The sequence below is a fragment of the Papio anubis genome, chromosome 20, assembly GCF_008728515.1.
Source record: "Papio anubis isolate 15944 chromosome 20, Panubis1.0, whole genome shotgun sequence".
NCBI classification, from domain to species: domain Eukaryota; kingdom Metazoa; phylum Chordata; class Mammalia; order Primates; family Cercopithecidae; genus Papio; species Papio anubis.
Genome location: NC_044995.1, coordinates 7,427,687 through 7,443,721, shown reverse-complemented (window position 1 = coordinate 7,443,721; position 16,035 = coordinate 7,427,687). Strand labels below are relative to the sequence as shown.

General features: G+C 42.5%; 1 protein-coding gene across 1 annotated transcript; it reads left to right on the top strand.

The window, feature by feature from the left end:
- The first annotated feature begins 6,915 nt into the window (after nucleotides 1–6,915).
- On the top strand, nucleotides 6,916–15,577 carry LOC108583365. Its single transcript, XM_021930410.2, has 4 exons — nucleotides 6,916–7,426; nucleotides 9,414–9,629; nucleotides 11,324–11,453; nucleotides 12,814–15,577. Exons 1-4 carry the CDS (start codon nucleotides 7,216–7,218, stop codon nucleotides 12,899–12,901), a joined length of 645 nt encoding a protein of 214 aa, XP_021786102.2. The 5' UTR covers nucleotides 6,916–7,215; the 3' UTR covers nucleotides 12,902–15,577.
- The last annotated feature ends 458 nt before the right edge of the window (nucleotides 15,578–16,035 follow it).

Genomic DNA, 16,035 nt, shown 5'->3' with positions numbered 1-16,035 from the left:
TCTGAGCCCAAGCTAAGCCATCATATCCCCTGTGACCTGTGTGTGTACATCCAGATGGCCTGAAGTAACTGAAGAATCACAAAAGAAGTGAAAATGGCCTGTTCCTGTCTTAACTGATGACATTACCTTATGAAACTCCTCTTGGCTCAAAACCTCCCCCACTGAGCACCTTGTGACCCCCACTCCTGCCTACCAGAGAACTGCCCCCTTTGACTGCAATTCTCCATCACCTGCCCAAATCCTACAAAATGGCCCCACTCCTATCTTCCTTCGCCAACTCTCTTCAGACTCAGCCCACCTGCACTCAGGTGATTAAAAAGCTTTATTGCTCACATGAAGCCTGTTTGGTGGTCTCTTCACATAGATGCGAGTGAAAGTAGCCTATTCCATTATCCTTCCTTATGTCATCTGATAAAATGGTGAGCTGTAAGCTTCTAAGTAAATGTCCCCGTCAAGTCCCTCTGGTCCATAGTATTCTCTGCAGATGTGGAAGGATGGGCTGGATTGACTTGGAACCTTGGTTTAGCAGAGCCCATATGTTCATGAAGAAAACATTTGCTCCAATCTCATTTTTACAGCTGCCTCTTTTTCAGTGTTTTAAACATTTGTAGCTATGTGTTCACACTTGTGTATATTTTGAATGTATTTCTGTGATTTTCTGAGAGTGAGTAATTACATGTTTGGCATTGATGTCATCAGAACCTTAGATCGTGAAAGAAGTTGCTTTTGCTCAGGTATATAAAAGACAGTCCGGGAACTTTGCTTTTTACTTGTTTCTTTGTGAGAAAGAGTGTCACCCTGTCACCCAGGTTGGAGTGCAGTGGCACAATCTTGGATCACTGCAACCTCTGCCTCCCATGCTCAAGTAATCTTGCATCAGCCTCCCAAGTAGCTGGGACCACAGAGGTGTACCATGACACCTGGCTCAATTTTGTATTTTTGGTAGAGATGGGTTTCACCATGTTGCCCATGTTGGTCTCAAACTTCTCAGCTCAAATGACCTGCCTGCAACAACTTCCCAAAGTGCTGGGATTACTCGGCTGAGCCCCCACTCCTGGCTGGTCTTGGAATTTTCTAGAGGGGAAGACCAAGGCAGCCTATTGGGCCTTCCAGGCCATCACATGGGAATCAGCCACACCTCCTTCCTCCTCACCTCGGAGCTTCTCAGGATAACTTGGGGAAATGTCTCCTGCCGTGAACCTCAGTGAGCCCATCTGGAACATAGAGGTGAGGAATCAGACCAGGAAAGCTCAGTCAGAGTGACACTGACCCCTGAAATGACTGACAAAATACAGTGTGTGGCTTTTCTTCCCCAGAGGGTAAAGCTCAGTTTGTTTGTTTGTTTGTTTGTTTTTGAGACCGAGTCTCACTCTGTCTCCCAGGCTGGAGTGCAGTGGTGAGATCTTGGCTCACTGCAACATCCATCTCCCGGGTTCAAGTGATTTTCCTGCCTCAGTCTCTCCAGTAGCTGGGATCAGAGTTGGCTTTCAATATTCTTTTGGGTTGTGGGAGAAAAATGTTTGAAAGGAGGCTGAGCTTGCAGTGAGCCGAGATGGTGCCACTGCACTCCAGCCCGGGCGACAGAGACTCCGTCTCAAAAAAAAAAAAAAAAAAAAAAAAAGAAAAATGTTTGAAGACCTTCTCCCTATGGATCTGTGCCCCCAAGACCTCTCTGACATCATCGCCTGCCTGTGCCCTCCTTTCTTCCACTGCTCCACCCACAGGGGCCGCTTTCCTTTGCCTGGGGCTGAGGTTGCTCCTGACTCAGGGCCTTCACTTGAGCTGTCCCTCTGCCTAGGACTCTCTGTTCCCTCAGCTGCAAGTGATAAGCATCCTTTCTTCCCTAGGTGTTTGTTCTGGAATCACCTTCTCTGTGGAAACCTTTGTGATCTCACACAGCCCCCTCATTTGACATTGCAGCTGTGAACCCAGGACTTCTCAGACAGATCTCTGTTAATTTAGAAAGTTTACTTTGCCAAGGCTGAGGACACACCCGTGGCACAGCCTCAGGAAGCCCTGCCGACATGTGCCCAAGGTGGGTGGAGCAGAGCTTAATTTTACACATTTTAGGGAGACATGAGATGTCAATCAATATATGTAATAAGTACATTGGTTTGGTCTGGGAAGTTGGGACAACTTTAACCAAAGCCAGGGAGACTTGAAGCAGGGAGGGGGCTCCCAGGTCACAGAGAAGTGAGGCACAGATGTTTAGACATGAGTCAAAAAATCATGACTAAAATGGGATATGTACCAGGAAAGGGACTAGGAAAAAAATGAAAATGGCATTAAAGTCCCAATTGAGGCTGAGGGAAATCAAGAAAGAAAAAGAATAGGGTATCCTTTTTAGGGGCGGCCACTGTAGGGTCTCCTAAACCCATTCCATTAACTTGGAAAGCAGAAAAACCACTACGGGTAAATCAATGGACTCTACCAAAACAAAAACTGGTGGCTTTACATTTATTAGCAAAGGAATAATTAGAAAAGGGACATATTGAGCCTTCATTCTCACTTTGGAATTCTCGTGTGTTTGTAATTCAGAAAAAATCCGGCAGATGGCGTATGTTAACTAACTTAAGAGACGTAAATGCCTTAATTCAACCCAGGGGGCCTCTCCAACACGGGTTGCCCTCTCCGGCCATGATCCCAAAATTATAACTGATCTGAAAGATTGCTTTTTTACCATTCCTCTGGCGGAGCAGAATTTTGAAAAATTTGCCTTTACTATGCCAGCCATAAATAATAAAGAACCAGCCACCAGGTTTCAGTGGAAAGTGTTACCTCAGGGAATGCTTAATAGTCCAACTATTTGTCAGACTTTCATAGGTTGAGCTCTTCAACCAGTTAGAGACAAGTTTTCAGACTGTTATAGCATTCATTATGTTGGTGATATTTTGTGTGCTGCAGAAACGAGAGAGAAATTAATTGACTGTTACACATTTATGGAAGCAGAGGTTGCCAACGCAGGACTGACAATAGCATCTGATAAGATTCAAACCTCTACTCCTTTTCATTATTTAGGGATGCAGATAGAAAATAGAAAAATTAAGCCACCATAAAAAAAATAGAAATAAGAAAAGACACATTAAAAACATTAAATGACTTTCAAAAATTGCTAGGAGATATTAATTGGATTTGGCCTACTCTAGGCATTCCTACTTATGCCAGGTCGAATTTGTTTTCTATCTTAAGAGGAGACCCAGACTTAAATAGTAAAAGAATATTAACCCCAGAGGCAACAAAAGAAATTAAATTAGTGGAAGAAAAAATTCAGTCAGCACAAGTAAATAGAATGGATCCCTTAGCCCCCCCACTAACTTTTGATTTTTGCTACTGCACATTCTCCGACAGGCACCATTGTTCAGTATACTGATCTTGTGGAGTGGTCATTCCTTCCTCACAGTACAATTAAGACTTTTACACTGTACTTGGATCAAAGAGCTACATTAATTGGTCAGGTAAAATTACGAATAATAAAATTGTGTGGAAATGACCCAGGCAAGATCGTTGTTCCTTTAAACAAGGAAAAGGTTAGACAAGCCTTTATCAATTCTGGTGCATGGCAGACTGATCTTGCTGATTTTGTGGGAATTATTGATAATCATTACCCAAAAACAAAGATCTTCCAGTTTTTAAAATTGACTACTTGGATTTTACCTAAAATTACCAGACATAAACCTTTAGAAAATGCTCTGACTGTTTACTGATGGTTCCAGCAATGGAAAAGCAGCTTACACAGGGCCAAAAGAGCGAGTCATCAAAACTCAGTATCAATGGACTCAAAGAGCAGAGTTGGTTACAGTCATTACAGAGTTACAAGATTTTAATCAACCTATTAATATTGTATCAGATTCTGCATATGTAGTACAGGCTACAAGGGATGTTGAGACAGCTCTAATTAAATATAGCATGGATGATCAGTTAAACCAGCTGTTCAATTTATTACAACAACTGTAAAAAATTTCCCATTTTATATTACTCATATTCAAGCACACACTAATTTACCAGGGCCTTTAGCTAAAGCAAATGAACAAGCTGACTTACTGGTATCATCTGCATTCATAAAAGCACAAGAACTTCATGCTTTGATTCATGTAAATGCAGCAGGATTAAAAACAATTTGATGTCACATGGAAACAGGCAAAAAATATTGTACAACATTGAACCCAGTGTCAAGTCCTACAGCTGTCCACTCAAAAGGCAGGAGTTAATCCCAGAAGTCTGTGTCCTAATGTGTTATGGCAAATGGATGTCATGCATGTATCTTCATTTGGAAGATTATCATGTGTCCATGTAACACTTGGTACTTATTCACATGTCATATGGGCAACCTGCCAGACAGGAAAAAGCACTTTCCATGTTAAAAAACATTTATTATCTTGTTTTGCTGTAATGAGAGTTCCAGAATAAAATTAAAACTGACAACAAACCAGGATACTGTAGTAAAGCTTTCCAAAAATACTTAAATCAGTGGAAAATTACAAATACAACAGAAATTCCCTATAATTCCCAAAGACAGGCCATAGTTGAAAGAACTAATAGAACATTCAAAATGCAGTTAGTTCAACAAAAAGAAGGGGGAGACAGTAAGGAGTGTACCACTTCTCAGATGAAACTTAATCTAGCACTCTATACTTTAAATTTTTTAAACATTTATGGAAATCAGACTACCGTAGGGAGACCCCCTGAAACTATTGATATGGGATAAAAGATGAAATGTTCATGATTGTTGTAAATACAAAATTGCATGCCTGATTGTGTAAAGACATTGCCAGGTTGGACTGCCAGAATGAGCCAAGAGCTTGTGATGTGTTCCCCCTGCAGAGAGCCTATGAATGGACGTGCAGTCAGGGAGGTTTCACATCACCAAGATTCCTATCCCAGAAAAGCAGATGTTCACAGCTCTGGGAATGGAATGCGACCCTTGTGGAATGCACCTATAAATGGACACATGAGGGGCGCCTGTCCATACGGATAAGATAGGGCTATAAAGGTCCTCATCTTGCCACGGCTCTTCTAGGCCTCTTTAGGGTTAAGGCATACTCCCTTCTGAGAATTTCTGGCCTAACTAGTTGTCTAGATTCATGTCCTGTTTCTATGGATTGTTTGTAACCAGCTTTTGCTGCAAGTGTTACTGCTGATTAATATCTAGCTAATCATAAGTTATGGAAAGACTGTTTCTGTTTTAAGGCTCTGTTAGAAATTACTGATGTACACACACACTATATTGTAAATTCTTAATTCTATATACTGTACTTCTGCATACAGATGTTATGTTAAAGAATTACTTCATCCCCATGTGACCATCTCACCTCATAATCAAATGACCCTAAATCCCTCACTAACGTACCCCCACCTCACTAAACATAATAATAAATGCTGGCATACCCAGTGCATTGTTGGCACCGCGGCACCAGAAGGCGGTGACGCCCCTGGACCCAGCTTTCACTATCTTGTGTGTGTCTGTTGTTTCTCGACCTGCCAATCTGCCTGGGAACAAAGAGATAGCCCCGTTCCATTGCGGGCTGCTGGCCAGATCCTGCAGTATCTCGTGCTCAACGTGGCCTTCTTTGTTCCTCGGCCCGGTGCACTCTGAGTGTGGGTTCATGATGACTAGTCTTTAGTCTCGACGGTAAGGTCTCTGGGTACACTTTTTCCTACTCTCCCCTTTTTTCAGGTTTGTCGATCGGTATTATTCCAGGGTTATTATGGCACAATCACAGTCTAAACACCAGGCTTATCTGTCTTTTATTAAACTTCTTCTTCAACAGGGTGGAATCAAGGCTGATTCCAATAACCTTATTCTCTTATTTCAGACTATTGAAAAGCATTGTCCTTGGTTCCGTGACAAAGGTTCTATGGGCCTGTTAGACTGGGATAGAATTGGCGCCACTCTCCACCAACTCATGAGAGATGGTGTTTTACTTCCTATTTCTGTTTGGATGGACTGGGCGCTTTTTCATGTTGCTTTACTTCCTTTTCAGTCTGGTGATCCTCTTCAACTGCTGCAAGTTAACGCGGATGGTGAACCACTCCCTTTACCTCAGGTAGCTGACCCCCCTACTATCCTCCTTCTGATGATGAGGAAGAATTCAATCTCTCCTTGTTTTCTCCCCAAGGGGAGGAACCTGGTGATGATCCCCTCCCTCCACCCCTCCACCTCCTATCTTGGAACCTGTATATGTTAACTCTTCTACTAAGCCGTTGCCCCCTCTGACAGAGGAGGACGTGTGGCATTCATCTGAATGGCCTGTTTCTCATTCCTCTTGTCCTTTTGGACTCTCCCCTCTTCTAAGCCTACTGTTTGTTTCAACGCTCCGGGACCCCTTCTTTCGGAGGCTTGGAATCCTGCTTCCTGCCAATCCACGTCCCAGCGCCCTCGCTCTCCTTCTCTTCCTTCCTCTGCCCCTGCTAGACCTGTCTGCACTTCTATTCAGGAGGCGATGGGTAGTTCTAGGGCTTCTGGTGGTTTGCATGCCTGGCAGTTCCGCATAGCCGTAGCCCCTAAGTCTGAGAGTGCAGGAGGTGGGGCAAAGGTACTGCTAAAGGCCAGCGACAATTTGAACCTTTCTCTTTGCAAATCCTTAAAGATTTTAAAGCTGCTTGTGATCAATATGGACCTAATTCTCCTTATGTTAAAACTGTTCTATATTCTCTTACTACTGAACAACAGCTTGTTCCTACGATTGGAATTTCCCAGCTCGTGCTTCTCTTACCCCTTCTCAATTCCTACAATTTAAGACATGGTGATCAGAAGAGGCCATGATTCAAGCTTCTATAAATTCTGAAAATGGGACTGAAGGGTCTTGTGATATGCTTATGGGTTCTAGTGATTTGTGGAATACTCCTGCTGGACAATTGGAATATGATCAACGTATTTTAACTCAGGTTACTCAAGTGTGTTTATGAGCATGGGAACGTATTCAAGATGCAGGCAAGGCCCCTTTACCTTTTAGTGCTATTAAACAAGGTCCTTCTGAACCCTATCCTGATTTTGTGACTCGACTCACAGATGCTGCTGTAAAGGCTATTTCTGATACTAGAGCAAGAGATGTGGTTATCCAACTTACGGCATTTGAAAATGCTAACACTGAGTGTCAGGCTGCCATACGACCTAAGACTCAAAACGTACCTGATGACGGCATAATTCCTTCCTACATTAGAGCCTGTGATGGTATTGGTTCTGAAACTCATAAAACTGTGCCCGTGGCTCAAGCCATGACTTCGTCCTTAAAAGCGGCTGCTGTTATTCCTAATGTTCCTACAACGGGTGTGCCCAATACTTTTCCTGATACTTGCTATAAATGTGGGGGAGTAGGACACTTTAAAAAATCTTGTCCTTTACTTAATGCTAATCCCCAACAACCTACTCCACTAACTCCAAATTTACAGAAAGCACCTGCTACTACTTGCCCACGATGTAAAAAAGGTAAACGTTGGATGAATTCTTGTCGATCTAAATTTGATATTAGTGGTAATCTGTTGCCTCCTTTAAACGTGGCCAACACTGTTTCTAATCCCATTTCTTTTCAGGGAAACTGGGGGAGGGGCCAGCCTTAAGCCCCGATTGGGATTTCGGGGTCTGGTTTCTCCCTCCCTGTGGCTACCTCTATAACTGCACCAGCAATGCCGCAGACTCAAGTACAAACAGTGCCACAGGCATTACCTCAACTTCAATACCCACAACCCAGTGCGAATTACCCCCTCCTCTTGTCCCAGTACAATGCCTGTCCGCCTCCACCACAGGAGGGGGCTCAGTAGATTTATGTAGTACTCTCCCTCTGTCTTTACTCCCTGAAGAACAACCCGTCCTTGCTCCTGCTGGAGTTAAAGGGCCTTTACCTAAAGGTCATATTGGCTTAATTCTTGGCAGAGCTTCATTAACCTTAAAAGGTGTAGTTATTCATACTGGCGTTATCCATGCCAACACTACAGATGAAATTTGTTTGGTTATTTCTACCAAATCTCCCATTTTCATTGAACCAGAACACATTGCTCAATTACTACTTGTCCCTGCACTGTGCCCCTCCGCAGACTCTGCTACTCGCACAGGAGCATAGGAAATACCTTTAAACAAAACAAAGCTGCTTATTGGATTAATGTTATTTCTTCTCTTCATCCCACCTGTACTATTAAAATTTCCCAAAAAAAGTTTGAAGGTTTAGTCGACACTGGGGCTGATGTTTCTATAATCGCTGCTAATCAATGGCCTTCCTCTCGGCCAAAACAGCCCTCTTCAACTAATTTAGTGGGAGTTGGAACGTCATCTGCTGTATAGCAACTGGCACTATTCAACCTTTTATCACTCCGATTCCCATAAATTCATAGGGACGTGATTCACTGCAACAATGGGGAGCTGAAATATCTATCCCTTTATCAAATTGTAGTGAAGCTAGCAAAAACATAATGTATAAAGTGAATTTTGTTCCTGGAAAAGAATTGGGAATTAATGGAAAGGGAATTAAAGAGCCCTTGGAACCCTCCCAAAACTTAATAAATCAGGACTTGGATACCCTTTTTTGGTGCGGTCACTGCTGAGCCTTCCCCACCAATCCCTTTACAATGGATGTGTGCGTCACCTGTTTGGGTAGAGCAGTGGCCGCTCTCCAAACACAAATTGGAGGCTTTAATTGAAATTGTTAATGATTTACTACAAGCAAACATTATCGAGCCCTCCTTGTCTCCATGGAACTTGCCTGTGTTTGTTGTACAAAAAAAGTCAGGAAAATGGAGGATGGTAACAGACTTAAGAGCTGTTAATGCAGTTATTAAACCTACGGGGGCGTTACAACCCGGTATGTCCTCCCCCTCCATGATTCCTAAGGAATGGCCTTTAATTATCATTGACCTTAAGGAGTGCTGTTTTCATATTCCTTTAGACAAGTCAGACTGTGAAAATTTGCTTTCACTATACCTTCCATTAGCAATTCAGCTCCCGCAGCTAGATATCGATGGAAAGTTTTACCTCAAGGAATGATTAACAGTCCTACTATTTGTCAGTTGTTTGTTGGTACTGTGTTACAACCTATCCAATAGACTTAAAAATAATTACATTCTTCGTTATGTGGATGATATACTGATTGCTGCCCCCACTAAAGATGAATTAATTCAATGTTTTACCTCTTTAAAATTAGCTGTTGCCAATGCAGGACTCCACATTTCTCCTGCTAAAATTCAACAAGCCAATCCAAAGGAGTTGTCTATGCCTCACATACAACTAAACTTGGCATTGCTCATGTTAAATTTTCTCAATATTCCTAAATCCGGTTCTGTTACTGCTGCATAAAAACATTTTTCTGGTAACTGTCCCACGGTAAACCAAGGAAGGGAAGTGTGGTGGAAAGACGTTCAATCTAATATATGGTCAAAATATTCTATTTTAACCTGGGGAAGAGTCTATGCTTATGTTTCCCCAGGTGAACATCAATCTCCTGCTTGGATTCCTGCTAGACACCTGAAATTGCGTCCTGAAAATGCATGCAACAATGAGAGAGATAAATTTGCTGAAAAAGAGCCACAGCAGAAAGCAACGAACACATCCCATTGTCAAAAAGAAGAAAATGACCACGCTAACTCCTTGACAACAGACAATCCCCTCAGCCATCCTGAACAACTTGTCTCCAGCGATCCAGGTCCGGCTCAACCTCTGCCTCCTCCTGATGATACTGATCTTTCTACCCTCTGTCACCCCACAGACTGTTAAAAACCATACATATTGAGCCTATATTCCTTTTCCTCCTCTTATTCGAGCCATGACATGGATGGACGTTCCTATGGAGGTCTATGTTAATGATTGTATTTGGTTGCCTGGTTCTGTAGATGACCGTTGTCCTGCCCAACCCTCAGAAGAAGGAACCCCTTTCAGTATCACTTTAGGTTGTAGGTATCCACCTTTGTGCCTGGGACCCTAATGGATGTCTCTCATTAGATATTCAAACTTGGGCAGTCACACTACTCTCTGATCACTCTGTCCCTCCTTTAGGACACTTGGTATCAGGGCTCTCAGTAAAACCTCTAAGACAGATCAAAACAGGAATTGCTGATTATATTCACACATCCCAATATAAACGTTTAGGATCTACGTGTCCTCTCAACTTGTCTTCCAATGCTGACAAAGTAATACGGAAGGATTGTGTTAGTCCAGAAGAAACTGTGTTATTTAATTCTTCTCACCACACCATTGTTGATTGGGCTCCTAAAGGTCATATGACTAATGATTGCTCTCAGGGTCACAGAGATTGTCAACATTTTCTCTATGATATTACCTATCAAAAAAGCAGTGACAACCCTCCCCTATTATATCGTAGATTTAACTCCCGTTTTCCTTTTAAGTGGAAAGGGGCAGGGGTTGCTCCTCCAAAGTCAAGGTTCATTGTTCCCCACTTAGGACCTGAACATTCAGAATTATGGAGATTAACCATAGCTATGACTTGTATGAGAGTTTGGGCTGGAGAAAGTGTTATAAGTAAATACACCTTGTCACCTCGAAAACTAAGACAACAGATAGAGTTACACTACTATTTCCACACAGCCAAAAATATCACTATGGCCATCCTCAAAAGGTCAATTCAAAGATGGGATAGTAAAGATTATGAGGACTTATACCCCCCTGTTGCTAATGTCCCCCCACCACCTCTCATAAAACCTATTCCCAGGCCGGGCGCGGTGGCTCAAGCCTGTAATCCCAGCACTTTGGGAGGCCGAGACGGGCGGATCACGAGGTCAGGAGATCGAGACCATCCTGGCTAACACGGTGAAACCCCGTCTCTACTAAAAATACAAAAAACTAGCCGGGCGAGGTGGCGGGCGCCTGTAGTCCCAGCTACTCAGGAGGCTGAGGCAGGAGAATGGCGTGAACCCGGGAGACAGAGCTTGCAGTGAGCTGAGATCCGGCCACTGTACTCCAGCCTGGGTGACAGAGCGAGACTCCGTCTCAAAAAAAAAAAAAAAAAAAAACCTATTCCCTCCAACCCACATTCACAAAAAAGAGTGCCATCCCAAAATACATATACTATCTATATGGAGTCTAACAAAAAAATACCACTGAAAAGTTGTGTTAAACCATCATATATGTTATTAGTAGGAAATATGCATATTAGTTCAAAAACCAACATAATTACCTGTGTTAATTGTTACTTGTATACTTGTATTAACTCATCCTTTAATCAATATCATAGTATTTTAATAGTTGGAGCCAGAAAAGGTATTTGGCTCCCTGTAGTCTTACATAGGCCTTGAGAATCTTCCCCTTCTATCCATGTTATTATTAACATTCTACAGAAATTTCTTAAAAGGAGTAAACGATTTATTTTTACATTAATTGCAGTAATAATGGGCTGGATGCTGTTACTGCGACTGCTGCTTCTGCTGGAGTTGCACAACATCAATCTATTCAAACTGCTCATTTTGTGGATAAATGGCAAAAAATTCTACTCGGATGTGGAATTCTCACTCAGGTATTGATCAAAAATTGGCCAATCAAATTAATGATCTAAGACAAACTGTTATATGGATGGGATACAGAATTATGAGTTTAGAACATAGATTACAAATGCAATGTGATTGGAATACTTCTGATTTTTGTATAACTCCTTCCAATATAATGAGTCTGTTCACAATTGGGAATTAGTAAAACGCCATTTACAAGGAAGTGAAGATAATTTAAGTTTAGACATAAGCAGGCTAAAACAACAGATTTTTGAGGCCTCTCAAGCACACTTAACTTCTTTATCCGGTGCTGAAGCTTTAGACGGTATCTCTGAGGCGTTATCTAATCTCAACCCCGTTCAATGGGTAAAATCTTTGGGAGGATCCACTATCGTTAATTTTGTTCTGTGCATAATTTGTGCCATTGGTTTATTGTTCATGTGTAAAATTGGAAAAAAAAAATCTTCAATCCAATTGTAATGAGTGCCAAGCTATGATTGCTATGGCTCATTTAAATCAGAGAAAAGGGGGTGATATAGGGAGACCCCCTGAAACTATTGCTATGGAATAAAAGATGAAATGCTTCTGATTTATTGTAAATACAAAATTGCATGCAGGACTGTGTAAAGACAATGCCAGGTTGGACTGCCAGAATGAGCCAACAGTGCCTGATGTCCTTCCCCCTGCAGAGAGCCTATGAATGGATGTGCAGTCAGGGAGGTTTCACATCACCAAGATTCCTATCCCAGAAAAGCAGATGTTCATAGCTCTGGGAATGAAATGTGACCCTTGTGGAATGCGCCTATAAATGGACACATGAGGGGCGCCTGTCCATATGGATAAGATAGGGCTATAAAGGTCCTCATCTTGCCACGGCTCTTCTAGGCCTCTTTAGGGTTAAGGCATACTCCCTTCTGAGAATTTCTGGTCTAACCGGTTGTCTAGATTCACGTCCTGTTTCTATGGATTGTAACCAGCTTTTGCTGCAACTGTTACTGCTGATTAATATCTAGCTAATCATAGGTTATGGAAAGAGTGTGTTTCTATTTCGAGGGTCTGTTAGAAATTACTGATCCACACACACACACACTATATTGTAAATTCTTATCTCTATATACTGTACTTCTGCATACAGATGTTATGTTAAAGAATTACTTCATCCCCACGTGACCATCTCACCTCATAATCAAATGACCCTAAATCCCTCACTAACCTACCCCCACCTCACTAAACTTAATAATAAATGCTGGTATATCCAGTGCATTGGCGGCACTGTGGGACTAGAGGCGGTGACCCCCCGGACCCAGCTTTCACTATCTTGTGTGTGTCCATTATTTCTCAAACTGCTGATCCACCTGGGAACAAAGAAAGGGCCCCATTGCATTGCAGGTTGCTGGCCAGATCCTGCAACAGACTACAACCTCTGCAGAACAACATCTTACTGGTAAAAAGAACAGCCCACATGATGGAAAACTGATCTGGTGGAAAGACAATAAACATAAGACATGGGAAGTAGGGAAGGTGGTAACGTCGGAGAGAGGTTTTGCTTGTGTTTCACCAGAAGAAAATCAGCTTCCTGTTGGGATACCCACTGGAAATTTGAAGTTCTACTGTGAACCCATCGGAGATGCAAAGAAAAGCGCCTCCACGGAGATGAAGACACCGCAATTGAGCACCATCGACTCACAAGATGAACAAAATGGTGATGTCAGAGGAACAGATGAAGTTGCCATCCACCAAGAAAGTGGAGCCCCAACTTGGGTGCAATTAAAGAAGCTGACACAGTTAGCTAAAAAAAAGCCTAGAGAACACAAAAGTGACACAAACCCCAGAGGATATGCTGCTTGCAACTTTGATGATTGTATCAGCAGTGGTCAGTCTCCCCATGCCTGCAGGAACAGCTGCAGCTAATTATACCTACCAAGCCTATGTGCCTTTCCCGCCCTTAATTCGGGCCGTCACATGGATGGATAATCCTTTTGAAGTATATGTCAATAATAGTGTTGGGTACCTGGCCCCACAGATGACTGTTGCTCTGCTAAACCTGAGGAAGAAGGAATGATGATAAATTTTTCCACTGGGTATCATTATCCTCCTATTTGCCTAGGGAGAGCACCAGGATGTTTAAAGTCTGCAATCCAAAATTGGTTGGTAGAAGCACCTACTGTCAGCACCACCAGTAGATTTACTTATCACACGGTAAGTGGAATGTCACTCAGGCCACAGGTAAATTATTTACAGGACTTTTCTCATCAAAGATCTTTAAAATTTAGGCCAAAGGAAAGCCTTGCCACAAAGAAATTCCCAAAGGATCAAAAGGCACAGAAGTTGTAGTTGGAGAAGAATGTGTGGCTGATAGTGCGGTGATATTACAAAACAATGAATTCGGAACTATTAGAGATTGGGCACCCCGAGGTCAATTCTACTACAATTGCACAGGACAAACTCAGTCATGCCCCAGTACATGATTGAGAGACAAAAGGAAGGCACGTGGATCCCTGTGTCCATGGACCCACCGTCGGAGGCCTTGCCATCCATCCATATTTTGTCTGAAGATTTAAAAGACATTTTAAATAGATCCAAAAGATCCATTTTTACTTGAATTGCAATTATTATGGGATTAATTGCAGTCACAGCTATGGCTGCTGTGGCAGGAGTTGCATTGCACTCTTCTGTTCAGACAGTAAACTTTGTTAACGATTGGCAAAAGAATTCTAAGAGATTGTGGAATTCACAATCTGGTATTGATCAAAAATTGGCAAATCAAATTAATGATCTTAGACAAACTGTCATTTGGATGGGAGATAAGCTCATGAGCTTAGAACATCCTTTTCAGTTACAGTGTGACTGGAATATGTCAGATTTTTGCATTACACTCCGAGTTTATAATGAGTCTGAGCACCACTGGGACATAATTAGATGCCATCTACAAGGAAGAGAAGATAATCTCACTTTAGACATTTCAAAATTAAAAGAATAAATTTTTGAAGCATCAAAAGCCCATTTAAATTTGGTAGCAGGAACTGAGGCAATTGCGGGAGTTGCTGATGGCCTCACAAATTGTAACCCTGTCACGTGGGTTAAGACCATCGGAAGTTCTACTATTGTAAATTTCATATTAATCCTTGTGTGCCTGTTCTGTCTGTTGTTAGTCTGCAGGTATACCCAGCAGCTCCGAAGAGACAGCGACCACTGAGAACCGGCCATGATGACGATGGCGGTTTTGTCGAAAAGACAAGGGGGAAATGTGGGGAAAAGAAAGAGAGATCAGACTGTTACTGTGTCTATGTAGAAACCTTAACGTCTCTACTTGGGAACGCTGATCCCATTTCTTTGGAGTTGATGTTTCCAGGTGGCTTTCTTCAAGCGTTGTGTTCATTAACTCTATACTTAATCATATAGTTTAAATTTTATTGTTTACTGCTGATATCAGTTTCTGTGGTATTGTAGGAGCCTCACCAGAGAGGGCACCTGTCGCCATGTTGTAAAACTCACACTTGTCTAAAAGGCATGGGTTAGGGTTTTTCCCCCTCCCTCAAGATGAAGCTAGTTAGCTGACACAGGTGGTCACCTCCATTACCAAGCAGAGCCAGGATGAACTATGTGTGAGCAAGGGTGTTGTCAAGTCCTCTTCCCTGAGGACTGATTAGTGTTTATCTTGAAAACGTATTTAATGGGTTGTACAGAACAGTGAAGTTTCTTTCTGTCTTTTCAACCTCTTAGCTGTTTGCCTCTATTTCCCATCACATTCTGGTCTAAGGCTTATTTATTAATAAAATGGTTTTCATTTCTTTCTCTGTTATCGTCATGGAGATGATTTCTCATTTGGGAGAACAGTTTTTAGTTTTCAATTATACTTTTAACATTTAAAAAGCGAAGTAAAGCATATTTCTTGGGCCAGGCATGTTGGCTCACGCCTGTAATCCCAGCACTTTGGGAGGTCGAGACAGGTAAATAACTTGAAGTGAGGAGTTTGATACCGGCCTGGTCAACATGGTGAAACCCTGTCTCTACCAAAAATACAAAAATTAGCCGGGCATAGTGGCGCGGGCCTTTAAGGCCAGCTGCTCCCGAGGCTGAGGCAGGAGAATCGCTTGAACCCAGGAGGCAGAGGCTGCATTGAGTCGAGATCTTGCCACTGGACTCCAGCCTGGGCGACAGAGAAATACTCTGTCTCAAAAGAAACAAACAAACAAACAAAACAAAACAAAAAAAAAAACCGGAAAAAGCAAAAAGGAAATAATAATTAAAAAAAAGAAAGTAATCGATCTCTTCGACAAATGTGCCAGGACAACTAAGTGGATATCCACATGGAAAAGAATAATGGTGGATCCCTTTGTCACACCATCAAAAATTTTATTTAAAAAAGTTGTGTTTTTTTTTTTTTTTTTTTAAAGAGAGAGAGACGAGGAAGGTAGACCTGCGGTAGTGGGTGTCACTTGTCGCCCAGGCTGGGTTAGAACCTCAGGCTCAGCGATTCTCCCGCCGCTGCTTCCTGAGTAGCTGGGACCTCAGGCTCCCGCCCCCACGCCTCTGCTGTGTTTAGGCAGCAGGTGGTGACCTCACTCCTCCCTGGCCTGAGCACTCCGTCTGGCACCCCAGGCGGTGGCT

Bases quoted from the DNA above. Each gene is read 5' to 3' on its own strand.
- LOC108583365 (XM_021930410.2), top strand. From the start codon at position 7,216: ATGACTTCGTCCTTAAAAGCGGCTGCTGTTATTCCTAATGTTCCTACA. The intron at 7,427-9,413 runs GTAAACGTTGGA...ATGTTTCCCCAG, and splicing joins TTGCCCACGATGTAAAAAAG to GTGAACATCAATCTCCTGCT. The intron at 9,630-11,323 runs GTCCGGCTCAAC...CATTAATTGCAG, and splicing joins ACTTGTCTCCAGCGATCCAG to TAATAATGGGCTGGATGCTG.